Source organism: Hypanus sabinus, chromosome 12 (genome assembly GCF_030144855.1).
Source record: "Hypanus sabinus isolate sHypSab1 chromosome 12, sHypSab1.hap1, whole genome shotgun sequence".
NCBI classification, from domain to species: Eukaryota; Metazoa; Chordata; class Chondrichthyes; order Myliobatiformes; family Dasyatidae; genus Hypanus; species Hypanus sabinus.
In genome coordinates, this window is record NC_082717.1 from 77,924,781 (window position 1) to 77,947,019 (window position 22,239).

Here is a 22,239-nt window from a genome sequence, read left to right on the forward strand (position 1 = left end):
TTTGTCACATGTACATTAAAACAAACAGTGAGATGTGTCAGTGGTGTCAAATCAAATCAGCAAGGATTGTGCTGGGCAGTCTGCAAGTGTTGCTGTGCTTCTGCCACCAGCAGAGCATGCCCACAACTTACTAATCCTAAATAACCCTGACCATAAGACTCTGGAATGAGGGAGGAAACTGGAGTGCCTGGAGGAAACCCATGCAATCACGGGGAGAGCGTACAAACTCCTTACGGGAAGTGGTAGGAATTGAAGCCCAATCGGTCGTCTCATGCACTAACCACTATGCTACCAAGCTACCTTATGGAGGCCTCTCTTCCTACTTGGACTACTTTTTGCACAGATCATCTTTGCCCTATGGTTAAGCTAGCCTTCACCATCTGGCAAAAGCCTACTCATGCAGTTGAAACCATGAAATTTTCTCTATTTGCCTAGATGGTTGCCAGTGCAATAATACCCAAGAATGTCCTCTCAGCCAGAACAAGGCAGCAGGCTTAACTTGTGCAACATACACCATAGTCAAGGTTCTATTCTCTCCAACATTAACATATTTATTTGCATTGCTGGCTGAGGCGTCATTTCCTTTAAAAGAGTAAATCCCATTATTTATTTGCTTATTGTGGTACATCGTGGAATGGCACCTCCTGGCTCTTCAGGCTGTGCAGCCCAGCAATCCCCTAATTTAACCCTAGACTAATCACGGGACAATTTACTATAACAAGTAAATCTACCAACCAGTATTTCTTTGGACTGTGGGAGAGCATACATACTGCGGCAGGAATTGAACCCGGGTCACTGATACTGTCAGTACTATGCTACCATACCGCCAGGCCCAGCTGCCAAAGTATGACTGGAATGGGTGGTAAAATTACTAACACAAGGGGAAACCCACAATCCTTTTCTCTCTAATATACCTGTCATAAATCCATCTGTCCACGACAGCATCGATGATAATAGCCAGGTGGCCTTTGTGGAGATGGTCTTGCCTTGGCATTGAGCATGCCTTCCATTTAGTTACAGTGCACTAACACTCTGCTGAATCAGATACATTAAGGAGAGATCCAAAAACTGATTATACATTGGAAAGTGTGGACCCTCAATGGCAGCATAATTTTAATTCCCCTGCAGTCTCTGAACTCCAAGCACTGTAGTTTCCATCAAGCATTGTATTGCCTAGAAGAACCTTTTCCTTCTTCAAGCATTGTCATGCTTGGGAGAGCACCATTGTACCTGAAAATAAAGTAGTAAATTAGCTTACTGTACAGAGCAAGATTTGAAAGTTAAGTAAGTGGATGCAGCAAGCAGTAAAAAGAGCAGAGAACCAGCACACAATAGCTCTGTACACTTGCCACACCCTGGTTATAAAGTTGGCTAGTTAAATATCTAACAAGAGGGAAGGGCTCAATAATAAGGAAGTAGAAGGCCTTACTTGCCTATAGGTGGATGAGAGCTGACTTGATAGAGGTGTACGAGGTGATAGAGGAGGCATGGATAGAGTGGACAGCCAGAACATTTTCTCAGGGCAGAGATGACAAATACAAGGGAGCATAATTTCAAGGCAATTGGAGGAAAGTACCGAGGAGATATCAAAGGTAAGTTCTTTACACAGAAAATGGTGAGTATGAGGCATACTCTACTGGGATGGTGGTAAAGAAAGTGCAGCAGAACAACTATTTTAACACATACAGCTAGTTCTAGCTATTTATTAAAAATCTTCACATTATCAGGCAGAAGGAATAATATTCAATGATAATTACACACTTTGAATCCATTCCTATTTCCTTAGACATAGAAGTACTCCATGATCTGGTGCTGTGAAAGCTGTATCACACCAGGGTTGAACAATTGATTAACAAGTTTCATACATTTATCATATCCAACACCAAGAGGAAATAAAATGGGTCATTTGGATCCTTGCACCTGTATGCCCTCTCAATGTGTCAATGTGCCCAAATTTGTCTAATTAGCTTTTGGTTTAAAAAAAATTTAATCTTAGATTTAAAATTAATTGCTAGGATTAATTATCATCAACCAAACTTACACCCATTCTTTCAGAATAAAAGTGCCTTCCAACATTACTTCCTTCTGTCTCCACAAATGTTGCCTGTTTTGCTATTACAGCTGAAAAGCCAGATCTGAGTTCAGTTGAGATGGACCCTGTCCCAATAACAAAACTATTGCAGTTCAGGACCTGCTGTTACATTAGATTTTACTCTCCTTTCTCAAATGTTCTTCAGGGACTGCATGTGAAGAACAAAGTTACCTGCTCTGAGTTCTGCCATGTCAATGGATTTTGAAGGGAACTGCTGCCAGAAGTAGCCAGCTATTTGGTTACCCTTACACCCATCACATGAAGTACCACAATCTCTGGTGATAGTGTCAAGGTCACATCACTCTCACTCTAGCACAAATTAAAATAGAAGGCCTTACCTACAAAATACACTTATATCTCATCCCTCAATTGACTGGAGAAGATACAATGGCCTTCTTTCTATTGTTAATTCTAGATTTCCAACTTGGGTTCATGCTCTTTCACTTATGCTTCAGGATTTCAGCAGCAGGAATGTCAAGTATGCATTGTAAATTGACTGTTGTCACTGCGCACATCTAGCATCCTGTCAGTGCAGACGCACCGTGCATATAGATGTGTGAAAAGCAAATTCCCATTTTGATCTATTGCAAAAAATTGTATCTGCTAAGTAATATAACTTCTGGGTCTAATCATTATGCTTCCTTGACCGACAAACAATTCACATTAATTGTGGACAACAATTATTTGGTGTGGCAAAACTGGTATTAGAAAAATCTTAACTTGATTAGAATCCAGTTTGAGCTCCTTTAAATTGCCCAATTCTTTTCTTCATATTCTCTACTACGCAATTGCAGAATTAATATAAACCCCCCCACCCACTTACAAGGACAGGGTGAATGTTATTAATATCGTACTGGCCCCACCCCTAAAAGATAATCCAAGTACAATAAAAGATAATTCAAGTAGAGCAATTTTTTTTAAAGATAAAAACCTCACACGAGAGATTCCAACTTTATGGAAAGAAGAAAGACAATGTGCCACTACTAGTCTCAAAGTTGGTAAATCATCTGTAGTCAGTACTGCACCATTTCATGCTTTTAAAATATATTTGATTTCTGATCAATAATAGTGTATGTCAATCTCAATTTGATAAACATTAAACTTAACTCTACAGTCTTCCATTAAGCTCCATAAGTACAGTTATATCTGGGGTTAATATTAGCACAAAATGCTTTCAATAATTTCAACCTTAAACATTCCAAGGGCAGGTAAAGCAAAGATTAGCTACAAAATACATTACCAACCCCAGTACAGCAGCAAAAAGTTGGTATTTTTTTAAACTCAAACTTGTCTTCTTTTAAAATCATGCCAGGAGGTTTGGGCTATCCTGCAAATTGTGATCACTGCCTCCTAAGGGTTCCTTTACATTAAGCTCCCTAATAATATCTGTGTTATTTCACAACACCCAATCTAAGATAACCTTTCCCTGAGTAGGCTCAAACATAAGCTGCTCTAAAAAGCCTTCTTGTAGGCATTCAACAAATTCCTTCATTACCCAAGGTCAGGACTGATCCAGAATTACTGGACTTGTGAGGTGGCATTTCTACTGCATTATGGTTAAGTGGTTACATTGCTCATGCACAAGTCTCAGTTATGCTTAAACACTCGTGCTTAAAATGTAATAATTTTATTAGGCCTACTGGGAGATTTACTTGTCCAAATCCAAAGGTAGACAAGCATTAAAAAATTATGACTGGGATAGATACACAGCAGAGACTTAGGCAAAGGTGAGGTTTAGAGGGGATCAGAGGAATGTTATTTTTTTTTACTCAAAAGCTAGTTGAAATCAGGAAGGTGTTGCTGGAGGAGTGGTGGAGGCAGGAAGTCTCACAGCCTTAATACAGGTCTAGATGATTTGAAACATGAAAGATAGAAAAATGGAGGGCTATGCAGGAGGTAAGGGTTAGATAGATATAATCACAGTCATAGAATACAGCACAAAAACAGGCATTTTGCCCAGTATAGTTTGTGATGAACTAGTAATCTGCCTAGTCCCATCGACCTGGACCCAGAGCACAGCCCTCCATACCCTTCCCATCTGTGTGTCTATCCAAATTTCTCTTAAATATTAAAATCGATCCCACATCCATCACTGCAGTTCATTCTACACTCACACGTCCCTCTGAGTGAAATGGTTCCCCGCATGTTTCCCTTAAAGATTTCACCTTTCACCCTTAACCCATGACCTCTGATTCTATCTTGCAGTGGAAAAAGCCTGCTTGCATTGAATCTATCTTTACCCTTCATAATTTGGAATACCTCTATCAAATGCCCACTCAATCTTCTACACTCTAGGAAATATATTCTAACCTATTCAACCTTATCTTTCAGTGGGAGAGCATTTTGGAGATAGTGATCACAGTTATATTTCCTTTACCATAGCATTCGAGAGGGATAGGAACAGGTAAGTTAGAGAAACGTTTAATTGGAGTAAGGGGAAATATGAGGCAGGAACTTGGAAGCATAAATTAGAAACCGATGTTCTCAGGGAAACATACAGAAGAAATGAGGCAAATGTTCAGGGGATATTTGTGTGGGGTTCTGTGCAGATACATCCCAATGAGACAGGCAAAAGATGGTAGGGTACAGGAACCGTGGTGTACAAAGGCTGTTGTAAATCTAGTCAAGAAGAAAAGAAGAGCTTATGAAAGATTCAAAAAACTAGGTATGATAGAGATCTAAAAGGTTACAAGACTAGCAGGAAAGAGATTAAGAATGAAATTAGGAGAGCCAGAAGGAGCCATGAGAAGGCCTTGGTGAAAGGATTAAGGAAAATGCCAAGGCATTCTACAAGTATGTGAAGAGCAAGAGGATAAGATGTGAGAGAAAAGGACCAATCAAGTGTGACAGTGAAAAAGTGTGTATGGAACCGGAGGAGATGGCAGAGCCACTTAATGAATACTTTGCTTCAGTATTCACTACAGAAAAGGATCTTGGCGATTGTAGGGATAACTTGCAGAGGACTGAAAAGTTTGAGCATGTAGATATTAAGGAAGAGGATGTGCTGGAGTGCTTCAAGTTGGATAAGTCATTGGGACCGGACGGGATGTAGCCCAGGCTATGGTGGGAAGCGAGGAAGGAGCTTGCTGAGCCTCTGGCGATGATCTTTGCATCGTCAATGAAGATGGGAGAGATTCCAGAGGATTGGAGGGTTGCTGTCAAGCTCTTGTTCTTCACTTGAAAGAGATTGAATGCACCTACCCGAAGGTTTTTTAACCAGATTCCTCTCAATGACCAAACAACTTTTCCTTTTTCCCTCCTTTTATTTTTCGCAAGTGCCGCAGTTTGATGGTTCTGTTAGTTCCGTCATTAGTCATTAGTAATAAGTCACTAGTTATTAGTCAGAAGTAATCAGTCATTAGTCATAAGGTGAAAAAACTGGCTGCCTCTGGGACTTTGTAGACAAATACCGACCTGCACAGTCTCTGTTTCTCTAATGGACCGTTATGGTCTCCAACCATAATGTTCTCAAACTGGCAAACCCTCCCGAAGGTTCATGAGCTCTTCTTAAACTCTGCACCATTTCCGAGAAGCGCCTGCGTGCGATGATCCCCGTGACGAAGCTCGGACTAACCCAAACGCAGTGACAGCAGTGCTCTTTTCCATGAAACAGTCTCTAAAGTTACTTAAAGTTCAGCATCTTACTGCAGATTCCAATGGTGCTCCCGGACTGCCGCTGTGACGCTGCGGCCCCCCACCCCTCCAAATGTTCCGGGTAGAAGCCGCACTCAGGCCGCGGGTTCCATCCGGTCTATCAGTGGATTCTTGCTATTACTTTTAAATTTTATTTTCTTTTGCGTCTAGGTCCCAATGCATTCTAGAAACTCAAATTTGACTTGACAGTTGCGGATGTTGTTCCCTTATTTAAGAAAGGGAGTAGGGATGGCCCAGGAAATTATAGACCAGTGAGTCTTATTTCAGTGGTTAGTAAGTTGATGGAAAAGATCCTGAGAGGCAGGATTTATGAACATTTGGAGAGGCATAATATGATTAGGAATAGTCAGCATGGTTTTGTCAAAGGCAGGTCATACCTTACGAGCGTGATTGAGTTTTTTGAGGATGTGACTAAACACATTGATGAGGGTAGAGTGGTAGATGTAGTGTATATGGATTTTAGCAAGGCATTTGATAAGGTACCCCATGCAAGCCTTATTGAAAAAGTAAGGAGGCATGGGATCCATGGAGAAATTGCTTTGTGGATCCAGAACTGGCTTGCCACAGAAGGCAAAGAGTGGTTGTAGACGGGTCATATCTGCATGGAGGCCAGTGACCAGTGGTGTGCCTTAGGGATCTATTCTGGGACCCCTACTCTTTGTGATTTTTATATATGACCTGGATGAGGAAGCAGAGGGATGGGTTGGCAACTTTGCTGATGATACAAAGGTCGTCAGTGTTGTGTATAGTGTGGAGGGCTGTCAGAGGTTATAGCGGGACATTGATAGGATGCAAAACTGGGCTGAGAAGTGGCACACTTAACCCAGATAAGTGTGAGGTAGTTCATTTTGGTAGGTCAAATATGATAGCAGAATATAGCATATGGTGCATTGGCCTTCATCAATTGTGGGATTGAGGTTAAGAGCCAAAAGGTAATGTTGCAGCTATATAGGAACCTGGCCAGAACCCACTTGGTGTACTGCGCTCAATTCTGGTCGCCTCACTCAGGAAACCATAGAAAGCGCGCAGAGGAGATTTACAAGGATGTTGCCTGGATTGGGGAGCATGCCTTATGAAAATAGGTTGAGTGAACTCGGCCTTTTCTCCTTCGAGCGACGGAGGACTAGAGGTGACCTGATAGAAGTGTATAAGATAATGAGAGGCATTGATCGTGTGGACAGTCAGAGGCTTTTCCCCAGGGCTGAAATGGCTAGCATGAGAGGGCATAGTTTTGTGCTTGGTACAAATGTACAGAGAAGATGTCAGGGATAAGTTTTTTTTAATGCAGAGAGTGGTGATTGCGTGTAATGGGCTGCCAGCAGTGGTGGTGGAGGTGGATACGATAGGGTCTTTTAAGAGACTTCTGGATGGATGCATGGAGCTTAGAAAAATAAAGGGCTATGGGTAAGCCTAGGTAGTTCCAAAGTAAGGACATGTTCGGCACAGCTTTGTGGGCCGAAGGGCCTGTACTGTGCTGCAGGGTTTCTATGTTTCTATTAGCTGTCTTCCAGTCCTCCAGCACCTCACCTGTGCCTGAGGACATTATAAATATCCATTCAGAGCTGCTGCAATTTCTGCACTAGACTCCCACAGGGTCCAAGGAACACCTTGTCAGGCCCTGGGAATCTATCCACCCTAATATGCCTCAAAACAACAAACACCTCATCCTCTGTAATCTGGATAGGGTCCATGACCTCACTGCTACTTTGCCTTACTTCCATAAACTCTGTGTCCACCTCCCAAATATATACCATTGCAAATAAAAATCAATTTAAGATCTTCCTTTAGCTACGTGCGTAGAAGGTCTCCCAGAGGACCAATCTTGAAAGTGATCTTCGAGAAGGTTAAAAGGTTCATCGTTGGCTGAAGGGCCTGTACTGTGCTGTAGTGTTCTATGTGCTAGATTAGTGCTTCAATCCAAGATTAAGGGTTAAAATAAAGAGTACTTCTTTGGTAGCAAGGGCATGATGTATCTCTAACTGTACAAACCCACTCCATCACTAAACTCTACACAGTATCCAGCTACAGTGCTGGCTGGGAATCCCTGGTCTTATGCTGGGCAATTAATTTCTTGGGAACTGGCACAGGATACAAATCCTAATTGATTTAAATGCATATTTTGGGGCAAAACTTTGGGTGGCAAGGTTACCTCACTTGGATCTCCCAACACCTAGGATTCATATACCACCTGCCTCCTCCCCCTCCCTCCACCCTATTATTCTGGCTTTTCCCTTCTGTCCTGATGAAGGGTCTCTGGCAGAAACATTGGCCGTTCCCTGCCTTCCATAGGTGTTGCCTGACTTGCTAAATTCCTGCAGCTCTTTTTGTGCGGTGCTCCAGATTTCCAGTAGCTGCAGTCTCTTGTCTTTGTGTTCAGCCTTTCAAACTGAAAAAGCAGTCATTTTTCAAATAGCTGAGTTGAGCCAAAGAGCGAGTTGTTTGTACAGGTGAGATAAACCTTGGTTCAAGATGGAATCTCTTACATTCCTTGAATCATGTTTAATTGTTTTGTAGTTTCTTTATTTTCAAATTATCTCTCCATTTTAAGTATATACATTTTAAGACTTTTAAAGACGTTTAAGACTTTTATTGTCAGACAATATTAAAAATTGACAACAATCAATTACAGATTTGCCCCTGGCGAAATCCCGCCCCTGAATTTACCGTCAAACAGAACTTTTTGGGTGCTTCCGCGGAAATTTGGGACGGGGAGGGCAGGTGAGGTCGGTTCTCCGCTTGTGGATGAGGTATTGGTTTTAAGTGAGGTAAATCGAGTCTAATGGGTTAATTGCAAATATAAGATTAATTTCAATTTAACCCCACTTGTTCAGGTAAATATTCACATGTTTAGTGCTAATGATTTAATGAGGAACGTATTCTGTCATGTGGTCGCTGTAAGGGTTTGATTCTATTTTATTACGTTGTCCAGTCCTGCTTGGAAGGTTTTGCTTACAGTGGGTGTCCCCGCGACTCCCTGTAGCTGCTCGTCAAGGTGGAAAGCTTGACCCTAAAAATTCCCAGCGCCAGATACAGAGCATGTGGGGTTGAGAATTAACTTGGTATTAAATCAGGGCAAGGGAACTGTTAACCTCCACATCAGTCTGCAGTTCGGCAATAAATTAAAAGAAGTTCCGGGATCTGAATAAAGCATTACTTGGCTGGCAGGAAGTGAAAATCTCTGCCTTGAGGGGAATTGTTTGAAATCTTACCCTTCACCTTGCATTTTATCTTGAACTTTGGCGACGGCTGTAGTGCTGGTGGTAGGTCAGAATGCAACTCTGACTGGAAACGGGACAGTATTGCCTCTATTTCCCCCCCCAAATTCACCCGAAGGAATGTTTTAACTGAACGTCGCGGGATTTTTTCCTCTTTCTCAACCTTCCAAAGGTGAGTTTACCTGTCGAGTGTGCAAAAGCAGTAACCTTCAGCCGAAGACAGACAACAGCGTCTCTCTCGCTGTAAAATGAGTGACGGACGCGGAGGATAGGGACGGCTGCCGGACAAGTACGAGACACTAACGGCCAGAGATGATCTCCCCCCTTAGTAGCACCCGCGCCACCCGCGAGGTTTTGTTATGGTTTTATTGCAACTTTGTAGGAAGGATTTGATCTCACTTTCCTGTTGTGGACGAAATACCATTTCTGCCTTGGAATAGTCCTGAATATTATCTTTTTCTCCCCCATCTATCTGTGTTTTCTCTCGCGTTTATGTTCTTGTTCTATCGCCGCCTCGCTTTCATCGACCCTTCCTCGCAAATCGTTATCAGCGAACGCCCTTCATGTGTTTGCCTGTTCAATAGAGCCATTGTTTTCCCCGCCTTTTAATACTCTGTAATATTTTAGGAGCGGAGTATTTTTGTGGACTGAGTGTTGTTTTGTCCCCCACATGTAATCACTTGTTCAGAAGCTAGCATTATTGCTTGGCAGGTGGTATCAAAGTTCAGTTTACATTGCCGGGTTTCCTTCAAGTTGATCACTAGGAATGTGGGACAACCAGATTCTCTCATTGTGGACGGCTCTGTTTGCATTTTTTTGGACAGCAGACTTTTGTAAATTAGTATCTAGTTCTTTGCCTAGTCTTCTGCCTTATTGAGTTATCAAGGGATGGTGACTTAATTTTATGTTATTACTTTTCTGCCTCTCTCCCTTTTACTGAACTACACAACCCCTATCACCACATTCCTTTCCCCTCCACCTCAGTTCTTCAACCACCTCCCTCCCATTAGTGTGTGCTCTACCTTAGTCTCCTATCAAATTCCATCATCACCCCTTTATCACGTAAACCTAAAATGCCTCCCCACTTACCTGGATCTACCTACTCCCTGCCATCTCCAGCTCTAACCCTTCCCTGTTTCCCTTGTTTCAGTCCAGATGAGTCTTGATTTGAAATTTTCCACTGCAGATTATGCATGTCCCGCTGAGTTCTTCCAGCATTTGGTGTTGCTCTGGATTCCAGCATTTGCAGTGTCTTATCTCCAGACTTGTTTTTTGTGTTCTACCCTTCAAGCGTTATGAACAGGTAGTTTTTCAAAGAGTTGAAGTGAATCAGAGTGAGGTATTTTACACATGCGACACAAGCCTGGGTTTAAAAAGGGAATCACAGTAGAGTTGAAAGCATAAAATGCTGGAAGCGCTTCATTCACAGATCAGGCTGCTTCTGAGGAAAGGGAATCAAGTCAGAATGGGTCTTGGAGCTGAAGTGCTACCTCTCTTTCAACAGATGCTGTCTGACATGTTGAGTGTCTTTAGCATTTTTTTTTACATAGAAACATAGAAAACCTGCAGCACAATACAGGTCTTTCAGCCCACAAATTTGTGCCGAACATGTCTCTACCTTAGAAATTACTAGGCTTACCCATAGCCCTCTACTAAGCTCCATGTACCCATCTAAATGTCTCTTAAAAGACCCTATCGTATCCAGCTCCACCACCGTTGCTGGCAGTCCATTCCACGTACTCACCACTCTCTGAGTAAAAAAACTTAACCTTGACATCTCCTCTGTACCTATTCCCCAACACCTTAAACCTGTGTCCTCTTGTAGCAACCATTTCAGCCCTGGGAAAAAGCCTCTGACTATCCACACGATCAATGCCTCTCATCTTATACATCTCTATCAGGTCAACTCTCATCCTTTGTCACTCCAAGGAGACAAGGTCGAGTTCACTCAACCTATTCTCATAAGACATGCTCCCCAATCCAGGCAACATCCTTGTAAATCTCCTTTGCACCCTTTCTATGGTTTCCACATCCTTCCTGTAGTGAGGTGACCAGAACTGAGCTCAGTACTCCAAGTGGAGTGGGTTTTTTTTGTGTTTTAATTTCAGATTTCCATTTTAAGCAGAGTATTTGAAGAAGAAATATGGAACTCTTTTAAACCCATCACCTCACTTCACCCCCACAATGGTGGCGGATAATATTGATGTCAGTGGTGGGAGCTTGTTGAAAGGATCTGAACTTGAGGTTCTGAAACTTTGCAGACTTTAATGCTGGAAATGGGTGCGATGTGGCAAGGCAACATCTTGAAAGAAGTTAAGCATAATAAGGATGTAGTTTTTAAAGTTGAAGTACATAAAGCTTAGGAGTTGCTTCTTGTCGGTGAGCATTGTTGCATTTTGCTGCCTAGATGTGCACAAGTAGTATGCTTTTGAAAAGTATGTATTGTTCAGTTCATGGCCAGATGTTTGTGAAGTAAAAGCATTTCAGGATGTGTATTGTATACATTTCTCGGACATTAAATTCGACCTTTGAACCTTTGAGTACCTCTTGGGGGGGGGGGGAAGCAATGCCCCCCCCAATGTCCAGTAATGAGTCTGTAAAATTAATCACAGATGCAAAATCAATTAATAAACAGTTGCAATTTACAATGACACCAGCTCTCCATTCAGGCTGTAGGACCATAAAACATCAAAGCAGAATTAGGGCATTCAGCCCATCGAGCCTGCTGCACAATTTCATCATGGTTGATGCATTTCCCTCTCAATCCCATTTTCCTCCTCCTTCCTGTAACCCTGCATGCCCTGACTAATCAGGAACCCATCAACCTCTGCCTTAAATATACTTAATGACCTGGCCTCCACATCTGCCTGTGGCAATGAATTCCATAGATTCATCACACACTGACTAAAGAAATTCCTCATTTCTATTTTGAGGCTGTGCTCTCTCATCCTAGACACTTCTTCCCCCACCACCATCTTCTCCATATCCACTCTATCTAGGCCTTTCAACATTCAGTAGGTTTCAATGAGATACCCCTCCCCCATTCTTCTAAATTCCTGCGAGTAAAGGTCCAAAGCCACATATATTAACCCTTTCATTACTGGAATCATTCTCGTGAACCTCCTGTGAACCATCTCCACTGTCACCTCTCTTTTACCTGTAACACCACTGGCATTTAGGGCAGCAATAAAGGTCTTCCATCTCCGGCAGTGTTCACGGCAACATGAGCACATCCTTTCTTAAATAAACTCACAATACTCCAAGTGGGGTCTCACCAGTGCTTTAAAAAGCCTCGACATTGCATGCTTGCTTCACATCCAGGCATGCTGATGCGGATCCTGGCTTCTGTCCATCTACTCGTATAATCTTTCAGAGGTATCTCAAGATGACCTAATAAGTGCAAATTATTCAGACAAGGTTATGGAGTGGGAGTTATACTGACTTGAAATGACTGCTGTGAAAAATCCATGATCACCGCAACACATGGATTACAAAGCATCACATAACTTGCGCCATTCGTCAATGTGTCCAACATACTAGTCACAGGTAAACCTGAAGTTGGTTACCTCAAGAATGAAGAGGAAACTGGGTGATCCTAATTGATCACTCAGATTTTGCATCCAAAATCATTAAATGTGATTTGTCATGAGCATAAACCCCTCTCAAATCTGAAGGACTGTGTAACAAAGTCATTTAAAGACTAAGGAAATTAAAATCTTTCTTATTATGGAAAGGGATGCAGTACTATTTTATGTTAGCGCACTCCTTTTTCATGTGCACCGTTTCCTCAATTGCATACATGCTTCATAAATCTTTAAACCTGGAAGAATCTGGGATTATAACCATTCAAGCCTGTCATGCCTTTAATATGTGACCAGTGACTTGAAACCATCTTCCAAATTATTATGCTCATTTTGATTCTTCAAGCAGCTTGTCTTAAAAATTCAAATTAATGTCTATGCTTCCTCTGTGAGACGTAATACGACTTTTGCCATGATCTCCCTCTCTCGGGGGCTACCTGATCTGTTCTTCTGCCACTTGGCCACCACACCCCTCCAATCATTAATTAGTACAGAGAAGTTGGCCACTCATTAATTCTTAATGAGAGAAGAGTTGGGTCATGTCAAGTGTGAAAAAGTATAGGGCTGAACACTACAGATGCTTGAATCTCAGGGAAAAGTCAAAGTCAATGCATTGCAGAAATCCTAGGAAAAAATGTCAATTCTTCATGCATGAACTCTTAGATCGAAATCAAGAGATTATGGGTTTTTTGCACTTATTGTACCTTTCTTTTTAAAATCATGTTTTGGGATTGGACACAGTATGTCGGGCTGGCACCTACTGCTTTCCATAATTGCTCTTGTGTGAGCTGCTTCTTGAATCACTGTAGTTCTTCTGGAGAAGGTACTTGCATATTGCTGTTGGACAGTATTTCCAGGGTTTGGAGCTAATGATGATGGAGGAGTAAAGATGAATTTTCAAGTTATGGCAGTGAGCAATTGGAATGCCTGTGAACCTACTGCGGTAGTCCTTGATGATAGGGGCTCTTGGTTCGGGACGTGTAGAGGAGTAGCCTAGGTCAGTAAATGCAATGTATTTTGTAACTGGTATATGTCGCAGCCAGTGTGCATTGATGGTAGAGAGAATGACTGTTTGATGTGCTTGATGGGGTAACAATCAAGCGGGCTTCTTTATCCTGGTTGGTGTTGAGCACCCTGAGAGTTGGTGTTGCAATGATCCAGACAATTGGAGAGTATTCCATCACACTCCTATTTGATGCTTCATCAAAGTGGAACGGTTGCTGGGACACGACTCTCTCACCTCAGCATAGAGGTAAACATTAAAGTTTAAAAGATTAGCTTTATTTGTCACGTGTTCATTGAAACATCTGCATTGTTTGTGACAATGACCAACACTGTTCGAGGATGTGCTGGGGCAGCCTGCAAGTGGTGCCAACATAGCATGCCCTCAACTCGTAACCCTAGCTTGTAGATCTTAGAATGTGGAAGGAAAATATAGCACCTGGAGGAAACCCCTGTAGTCATGGGAAGAACATACAAACTCCTTAATAACAGCTGGGGAACTGAACCAGATCATTGGCACTCTAAACCGTTAACGATAATTGCTAAGGTACTTTCCCACCTCCGAGTGGTACCGTATAAGTAATCATTAAAGAAAGGCCTAATAGTGCAGGATGGTGAGGTGGGAGTGAACAGAAAGTGATTTCATCATATTTGATTAGATGTTTATTGGTCAAAGGGTCAGATGCTGATTAAAAAGATTCTCTACCACCCCCCCCCCACAGAAACTGTTAATTTGGCATAGAATGATCATAATGAATTATTCTATGTGCATGAGCACAGGGATTGAGAGAATGGCTGTTTAATAGGCATCAAAGTACAGGTCGGCCCTATCAATCTTTCAATTAATGTTCTCTCACACACACAGGAAACACAGTTACTATAGGTGTAGGGTATAATAAATTATGATTATGAATAGGGTTTGGGATTCCAGAGAAAGCAGTACTATTGTTACCTTCAAATTCAGCTTTGGTGACAAACTGAATTTGGGGTTAGCAGATCTGGCACTATGATAAAGTCTGGAGTTCTGCTTCATTACCAGTTACTGCATATGAAAGTCAAGATGTCTGTCTATAACAAAGACGTTGAGTTGCAAAAAAAATCTTTTTGATAAGTGAATTTACTTTAACTTTAAAAATAATTAAAAAGTAGTGAAATAATGTAAATTAAGATAAAGATTCTAAAGTAAGTTATAATTAAAGATGGCAGCGTGAGGCAGCGCGCAGCGGCCACTCCAGGAATGAATATCTGTTATCTGTAAGTAGGGGCCGTGTACAATCCTGATTTGATGGAGACGGACGTGTGAAGCACGGAGGAGCATCTGGTGGAACTTTTGAAATGCCTGTTTCGCTGCCGCTGCTACTGTGCGATCGGAGAAATCTCCGGGAGGAAGGCCCCGAATCCTCGGCTTTGCCTCTTGCTTGGCGGCCGGTGCCGGGGTCGAAGCGCTCGGCAGAGATTGTGCTCGGTGTCGGAGGGCTGGTCGGAAGCTCAAAGTTTTCGGACGGACTCGGAGTTGGCTGTGGTCGGAGCTCCCAGAGTGCTGTATCGACAAGCTGCGGCGCTGGAGGTTCATGGCAGGAAGAGTTTTCCTTCCTTCTACCGTCTGTGTGAGATGATGGGCTTTTGGGACTTTGAGACTTTCTTTTAAACCGTGCATGGACTGCTCTTTATCAGATTATGGTATCGCTTTGCACTGTTGAAACTATGTGTTATAATTATGTGGTCTTTGTCAGTTAATATTTTATCAATTTTGGTATTGTCTGCACTGTTGAAACTATATGTTAATATAACTATATGTAACTATGTGGTTTTGTGTAGGTCTTGTAGCTTTAGTTTTGTCTGATGGGTTTGTAGTTCCTTTCTGGGGAACGTGCTAAAACGGTAGCACAATATCGATACGCAGCAGCCTCTCCAGACTCTGGATTGGGGATTACCAAATGTTATGTGGTTTTTCTTGTGTGGTCTGTTTTGTGCTTCTTTGTGATATCATTCCGGAGAACATTGTCTCATTTTTTTAACTGCATTGTATTTGTGGTTTATAAATGACAATAATCTGAATCTGAAAATTAAAATAAAATGGTTATAATAAAAACTTTGAACAAGACAGTGCAAACTACTTTTAAGTATTAGGCTATGTGAAAACTCACGGTTTGAACATTTTGCATTATTTTTCATTGCTAGAACTGCAACAGGGTCCTGGCAAGATGACATCATCTAATGATTATGGAACCACTTCATGGGAGCTTAATGTTCAGGTGGATCAGCCAAGTGATGATTTACCATTGGAGTTTCAGCTGAGAGTAACAGGAGACTTTCATGTTGGAGGGGTAATGCTTAAATTAGTGGAACAAATCTGTAAGTGAATTTTTCTTTTATATATTCTTCTCTCTTGCAGGTTGGTAAAATTACACAAACAAAAATTCACTATTTAATTTTCAATGCATTATATGAATTTTGTTCTGAGAGTCCCTTAGTATAATAATTTTTTGAAATAGTCATTTAAATAGTAAGTTTCAGTGACAGTTCGATGCTTGGGGATAGGCTCCATCAACTCCCCAATCTCCCCATGCCAGTTAAAAAAAGATATTAAAAATTCAGCTATACAGTTCCTATAACTTTTCATTCCTTTCATCGGATCATTGTGGAAGGGATAAAAACCAAACTCTTGATATTGCCAAACTTCTGATGAAGGATGAAACACTATCATTAGCATCTTTGAATCCTTACAAACCACCTCTCCACCTTTGTAACATCTATATCAAATACTCCAGCAATCCATCCTCATAGATTATTTCAAATGGGCCAGCAATTAGACTAGGATTTCAAAAAAAAAATTGAGTTAAAAAGAAGAATGAGAGGAAGTAGAGGGATATAGAACTAATGCAGTCAAGTGGGATTAGGAGAGGTAGGCATAATGGATAGCATTGACCTGAAGGGCCAAAAGGTGTACAAATTCATAATTCTGGGTCCAGAGACCCTCAGTAAGGATAGTGTGGTTCAGGTCACTTTGTTGCAAAGAATCATGGTCTTGTAGACTACATTTACATGTGTGAATACTTGTAAAATAGGGTTGGTTTTTAGCCCTTTAGCGTACAGTTTGCTACATTCCTGATATTCTGTTTTAGACTAACACTAAAGTACAGATGCACAAACAGAAATCCAATAAATAAATCCATACTGATGGCAGTAAGGTGACTTAAGCCCTGCTGAATTTCAAGAATGCAGCACACGGTGACCTGCTTAAGAGAAACTAGGGACTGACAAAATTTGGACCTTAATCAAGGTCATATTTACAAAGAGTGCACATTGTGTCCCCCTTTACAAACTTGTTGTGAGCAATCAATAATAAGGAAACAAAACTCTAAAAACTCAACCAACTATCTAATGACACTTAGATTTTAAGAGGTATCTGAAGAATTGTCAGTGACTGACGGTGAAATATTTTCTTATTAATCATTCATGTAGAGTGAAAAACTAGTATCTACTTAAGGATGCAGGTCTTACAGTGTTCTTTGATCAGAATGTTGGCAGCAGGACAGGACTAACCTAGAGGGATTTCAACACACCCTTCATCCTTACCTCTGCCACAAAATGATAACAGCTTCAGAAAAAGGTAACTTCTCCAGCCTGGTGATACCATGCCTGTTGACCTTGGAGAGGACCATTTCATCCACCAGGTTAAGTTTTTTGCAAGTCTCTTCGAAATGATTGTCACTGGCTGTCAACCAATCTGGCCAGTCTGGTGGAGGAAAGGATCACCCGTTTTGTAAAGACACTGCCCAGAAGGGCACTTCTGCAGGAAAGTTTGCCAAGAACACTCCAGGTCATGGAAAGATCATGATCACCCACATCAAACAAAATGGCACATAACAAACAAAATATATGAGCAGAGGCTCATTTTGGAGGTCAGTCAAAGGTGAATTGATAAAGAACCCCATATTTGACACCCTGACACCCCATTTTTGTTTTCAATATATTTAAGGAGAAATGATTGTTGCTCTTCAGAGTAAGATAGACAAAATGCACAAGGAATTATCTTAGAAAAACCCAGCGAAGGAGAATAAGTTGTCTTCAAGGCAGCTCTAATGACAGGGTTCATGTTATACTTGAAAATTAAACAAGTAGAACCATCTTGCTGTGAAGTACAAGGGTTATAGTCTAAAGCTAAGAAACATGTTCAATTTAATGTGTAATCATCATTTTTTTCCAAAGGGCTTGTTATTTTTGATTCAAATAATATTGTTCGATTGCTTCAGTGTGATGGTCTCTCCGATGTGCTGAAGGGTATTTTCACAGACTTCAGTACAGGACCATTAGATCAGTGAGAGACATTGAATATCAGAATATTGGACATTTGAATTCAATGCCCTTGGATACAATAAAAGGTTCTTTTTAAAGCCCAAGTAATGCTTGCATTTATTCTAAAATATCAAGCTTGTATGCAGAATTGGAAAATTGGATTTTTGTAGGGACAGAAATAGGCAGTATGCTACATATACCTGCTATATGAGATGACAGATAATCTCAAATTTAATGCCATAATCTGTTTTTAGCCCCATATTCTTGATTGCCAGATCTTAAATTTAGAACACAAATTTAACTGTTAGCTTTCAGTAGGGGAGAATTTCACACTTAAAATAAAAAACAGGTGCCTTTCATCTTTCGTACTCTAGAGCTGTTTGAGTTTAGCCATCATGATGAGGAGAATTGGCATTTTTTTGTCTATTCATGGGATAAATAAGTCTTTGCACAGATGTCATTTATTGCCTATTCCCAGCCTTTTCATTAACATTAAGTGTCAACTACTTGACCTGGAGCAACAAGCCAAACCAGAGAAGGTAGGCAGATTTTCTTCCAACTGTATCTGAGATCATGGCTCCAATAAGTTCCTGAGACATCAGAATGCTAATGTTCAATCTGTATATTACAGAATTACAACTGATGTAATGCAGCTTCAAGTGAACCAAATACCATATACTAATAATAAATTTTCAACTGGACCTCCTATTAATAGATTAAAAGAGCATCTTCTGTGTTGTAATTTTAGCATCTTGTAATATCAACAATTATTCATTATTGCTAATTTAGTGTTTAACACATTTGAACTTTGATATTATACAGCCTAAGCACTGATTCTATGCAGTAATTGGTGACCCTGAGCTTTCCAGTGTTTTGTCCCTTTTATTCTTTGTTCCACTTTCACTCATTCTTTGCTCTATTGATGCAACATATGCTCGTGAAACAGTGCCTCATCTTCATCTCGGCATATTGCAGCCCTCAAGTCATAACAATAAATTTAATAATATTGCTCTCACTCACGCTCTCTCACTCTAAAAAGGGCTCATAGTATCATATAATTAGCATTCACAAGAAAAACATAAATTATGTACAATTTTTGCAAGAAAGAACATAATTAGGATGAAAAAAAGCAAAGTCCATTCTAGTGCACAGTAATCATAGTGTTGCTAAACTGTAGTGATTAGGATTGTGGCGATTATTTCAAGAACTGAATGGTTGAAGGGAAGTAGCTGTTCATGAACCTGGTGGTTTGATGCTTCAGGCGTCTGAGAAGAAGATCACATCTCCTGGATGTTGAGGAGTTTTGCCAATTTCTATCATTCAAGTTGCTGTACCAGTCCATGATGCATACAATCAGGATACTTTCAACAGTGCATTTGTATAAGTTTGGAAGAGGGTTTGTAACAAGATGAACCTCCTGTGGATAGGTCTCTATCAGCTTTGTACATCTGGGCACTGCAATTTTTCCCCATTTTTCTTTGTAAAACTGCAGATTGTCAGATTGCATGGGGATCATGAATGAACAGCCCTTTTCAAGTCCAACCACAAATTCTCAATTGGATTGAGGTCTGGACCCTGACTTGGCCACTACAGGACATCAACTTTGCTGTTTTAAAGCCATTCCTGTAGTTTTGACTTTATGGATGCGGTCCATATCTTGCTGGGTAACAAATCTTCTCCCAAGCTGCAGTTCTCTTACAGACTGCATCAGGTTTTCCTCTAGGATTTCCCAGTATTTTGCCTGTACATTTCCTTGAAATGGTGTTTAGTCTGATGGTCAAAAAGCTCAATTTTGGTTTTTATCAGAATATAGAACCTTCTTCCAGCTAACTTCAGAGTCTCCCACATGCCTTCTGTCAAACTCTAGCTAAGATTTCATGAGTTTTTTTCCAACAGCAGCTTTCTCTTTGCCATGCGCCCATAAAGCTGTGACTGGGGAAGCACCTGGACAATGGTTGTTGTGTGCGCTGTCTCTCCCATCTCAGCCACTGAAGCTTGTAACTCCCCCAGAGTTGTCACAGATCTCTTGGTGGCCTCCCTCACTAGTCCCCTTCTTGCATGGTCACTCAGTTTTTGAGGAAGGCCTGCTCTAGGCAGATCTACAGCTGTGCCATAATCTTTCCATTTCTTGATGATTGACTTAACTGTACTCCAAGGGATATTCATTGTCTTGGAAATTTTCTTTTATTCATTTCCTGACTTGTGCTTTCTAATAACCTTTTCACGGAGTTGCTTGGAGTGACTCTGGTGTAGTTTTTGCCAAGATACTGACTCCCCAGCAGTTGGACCTTCCACATATGGCTGTATTTTCACTACTATTAGTTGAAACACCTTGACTGCACACAGGTCTCCAGAACCAGATCTCTATTTAACTAATTCTGTGTCTTCTGAAAGCAATTGGCTGCACCAGTGTTGATTTGGTTTGTCATGGTAACAGGGGTGAATACTGATGCCATCAATTATTTTGCGTTTTATAAATTTGTAAATAATTTAGATCACTTAGTAGAGGACTTTGACACATAGAGTCCTCGTTTATTGATCAGTGTGGGAGTAAAAAAGCCAAATTAAATCCACTGTGATTGAATGTGTAAACAATAAAACATGAAAACTTCCGGGGGGGGGGGGGGTGGGGGTGAATACTTTCTAAAGGCACTTTATGAGTTCCTGCTGCCCAGATGGACCAGAGCAGAGTGAAGAGCCGGAGAAATCACATTCACTGCTGACCTGTTGTGGTGATATGCAGATTGGATGGATTCAGATCATTGTGAGATTGGAGTTGATTCACACCATAACCAACCTCTTAGAGCATTTCATTACAGTTGATGTAAGCACTACTGGATGGTAGTCACTTAGGCAGGTCACCATGCTCTTCTTGGGCACAGTAAAATGGATGCCATTTTGAAGCACGTGGGAGTAAGAGGTTGAATATATCCATAAACTCCAGCCATTTGGTCTTTGCTGCTTGGTCAGATACATTATCTGGACCAGATGCCTTTCGTCGGTTTACTGTATTGAAGAATGCCCAGATAACAGCCTCAGAGACTGAAATTAGAGGGCCAGCTGGAGATGTGGGAGCTTGTGTGCTTTCTCTGCTAATTTAAAAATATCTTATATTGCATATAGTGCACTCTGCCCAATACATCATGAGCACGTGCCTCCCCACCATCTGTAGTACCTACAGGATGAAGGCAGCATCCATCATCAAAGATCCCTGCTACCTGGGCCAAGCCATCCTTTTGTAGTAACTGTCAAGCAGGAAGTCCCACACCACCAAGTTCCAAGCATATCTACTTCCCTTCAGTATTTGTGTTCTTGAACCAACTAGCAAAACCCAATTCACTACAATTCAGTACGACAACTTAGACCACTTGACACTAACGTGAACTTTTTGTGTTGTTCTACTTAAGTTCTTTCTAGAAAAAAATGTGTATAACTAATGCATAAACTCTTCTTGGACTTCCAGCTGGGTACAGGTGTTGGTGTTAACTGAAAAATATTGCGGTGAAGTTCCTCCCTGGCAGTGGGACAAGAAAAACGGTCTAGTGCTTTCCCAGTGTACATGACACACAAACTTATCAGGCTTCCAGCTGGATCTAGATCTTTATTCACTTACCTGTATGGGGAGGAAGTTCATGGCAATAGTTAATATTAACACCTGTATCCAGCTGGAACCCGAGAAGTGTTTATGCATCATATATGCTGGGAAAGCTCTAGATCCGTTGTGCATAACTTATGTTTATTCTTGTGAATGCTGCTTTTCTGAAATGTGCCTGTGATACATCCACAGATAAGCTTTTCATTGTATCTCAGCAAAGTCCAGCTTAGTGCAGAGTGGTCAAAGTATTGCTATACTGAGCCCCTCCATTGGTTGGGGTTGACCATGGAGGTTGCATCTTAGCTGTCTATGTGATACGCAAGCCAGGGCAGTACAATATGGAGAACAAGCTGTTGCCCATGCTTCCGATGAGCCCAAAGGAACAGCAGAGGTGGATGCAGTTTGGTACCAGCAGCATTGCAGAAGCTTCCAGTCAGCATGGAGCTCAATGTAGGACTGCCTTAGGGACTCCAGCTCCAGATTTTTTTTTTCCTCAGGGATTACTCTCAAAGCCATAAGGCAGCAGAGGTTTGACTTCAGAGCTTCCCTTCTCCTAGATGAGCTGCCAACGATGGCTGACAAGCTCCATCTGCCTGAAGCAACTTGTTTTAAGACACCAGTAACCCACTTTTGCCCTCTTCTGTCAGTAGAAATGGTTCCACCAGGCTTAGTAGCTAAGCCACAGGTGAAGGCCTGGAGCTAGACTTGGTGTCAGAGACTATTTGGGGTGCACGCCATTGGGAGCATTTAATAGGTAGTGGGAGCTTATTCCCTGGCGATAACAACTTTAAGGAACCAGTG

General features: G+C 41.4%; 1 protein-coding gene across 1 annotated transcript in view; it reads left to right on the forward strand.

Moving 5' to 3' along the window:
- Positions 1-1,456: 1,456 nt before the first annotated feature.
- fermt1 (FERM domain containing kindlin 1) overlaps positions 1,457-22,239 on the forward strand; it is a 79,529-nt gene continuing 58,746 nt past the window's right edge. The window contains exons 1-3 of the mRNA XM_059985250.1: positions 1,457-1,592; positions 15,726-15,899; positions 17,757-17,828. Of these exons, the coding sequence (XP_059841233.1) occupies positions 1,529-1,592; positions 15,726-15,899; positions 17,757-17,828 (310 nt within the window). The 5' untranslated portion in view covers positions 1,457-1,528. The remainder of the gene's footprint in view (positions 1,593-15,725; positions 15,900-17,756; positions 17,829-22,239) is intronic.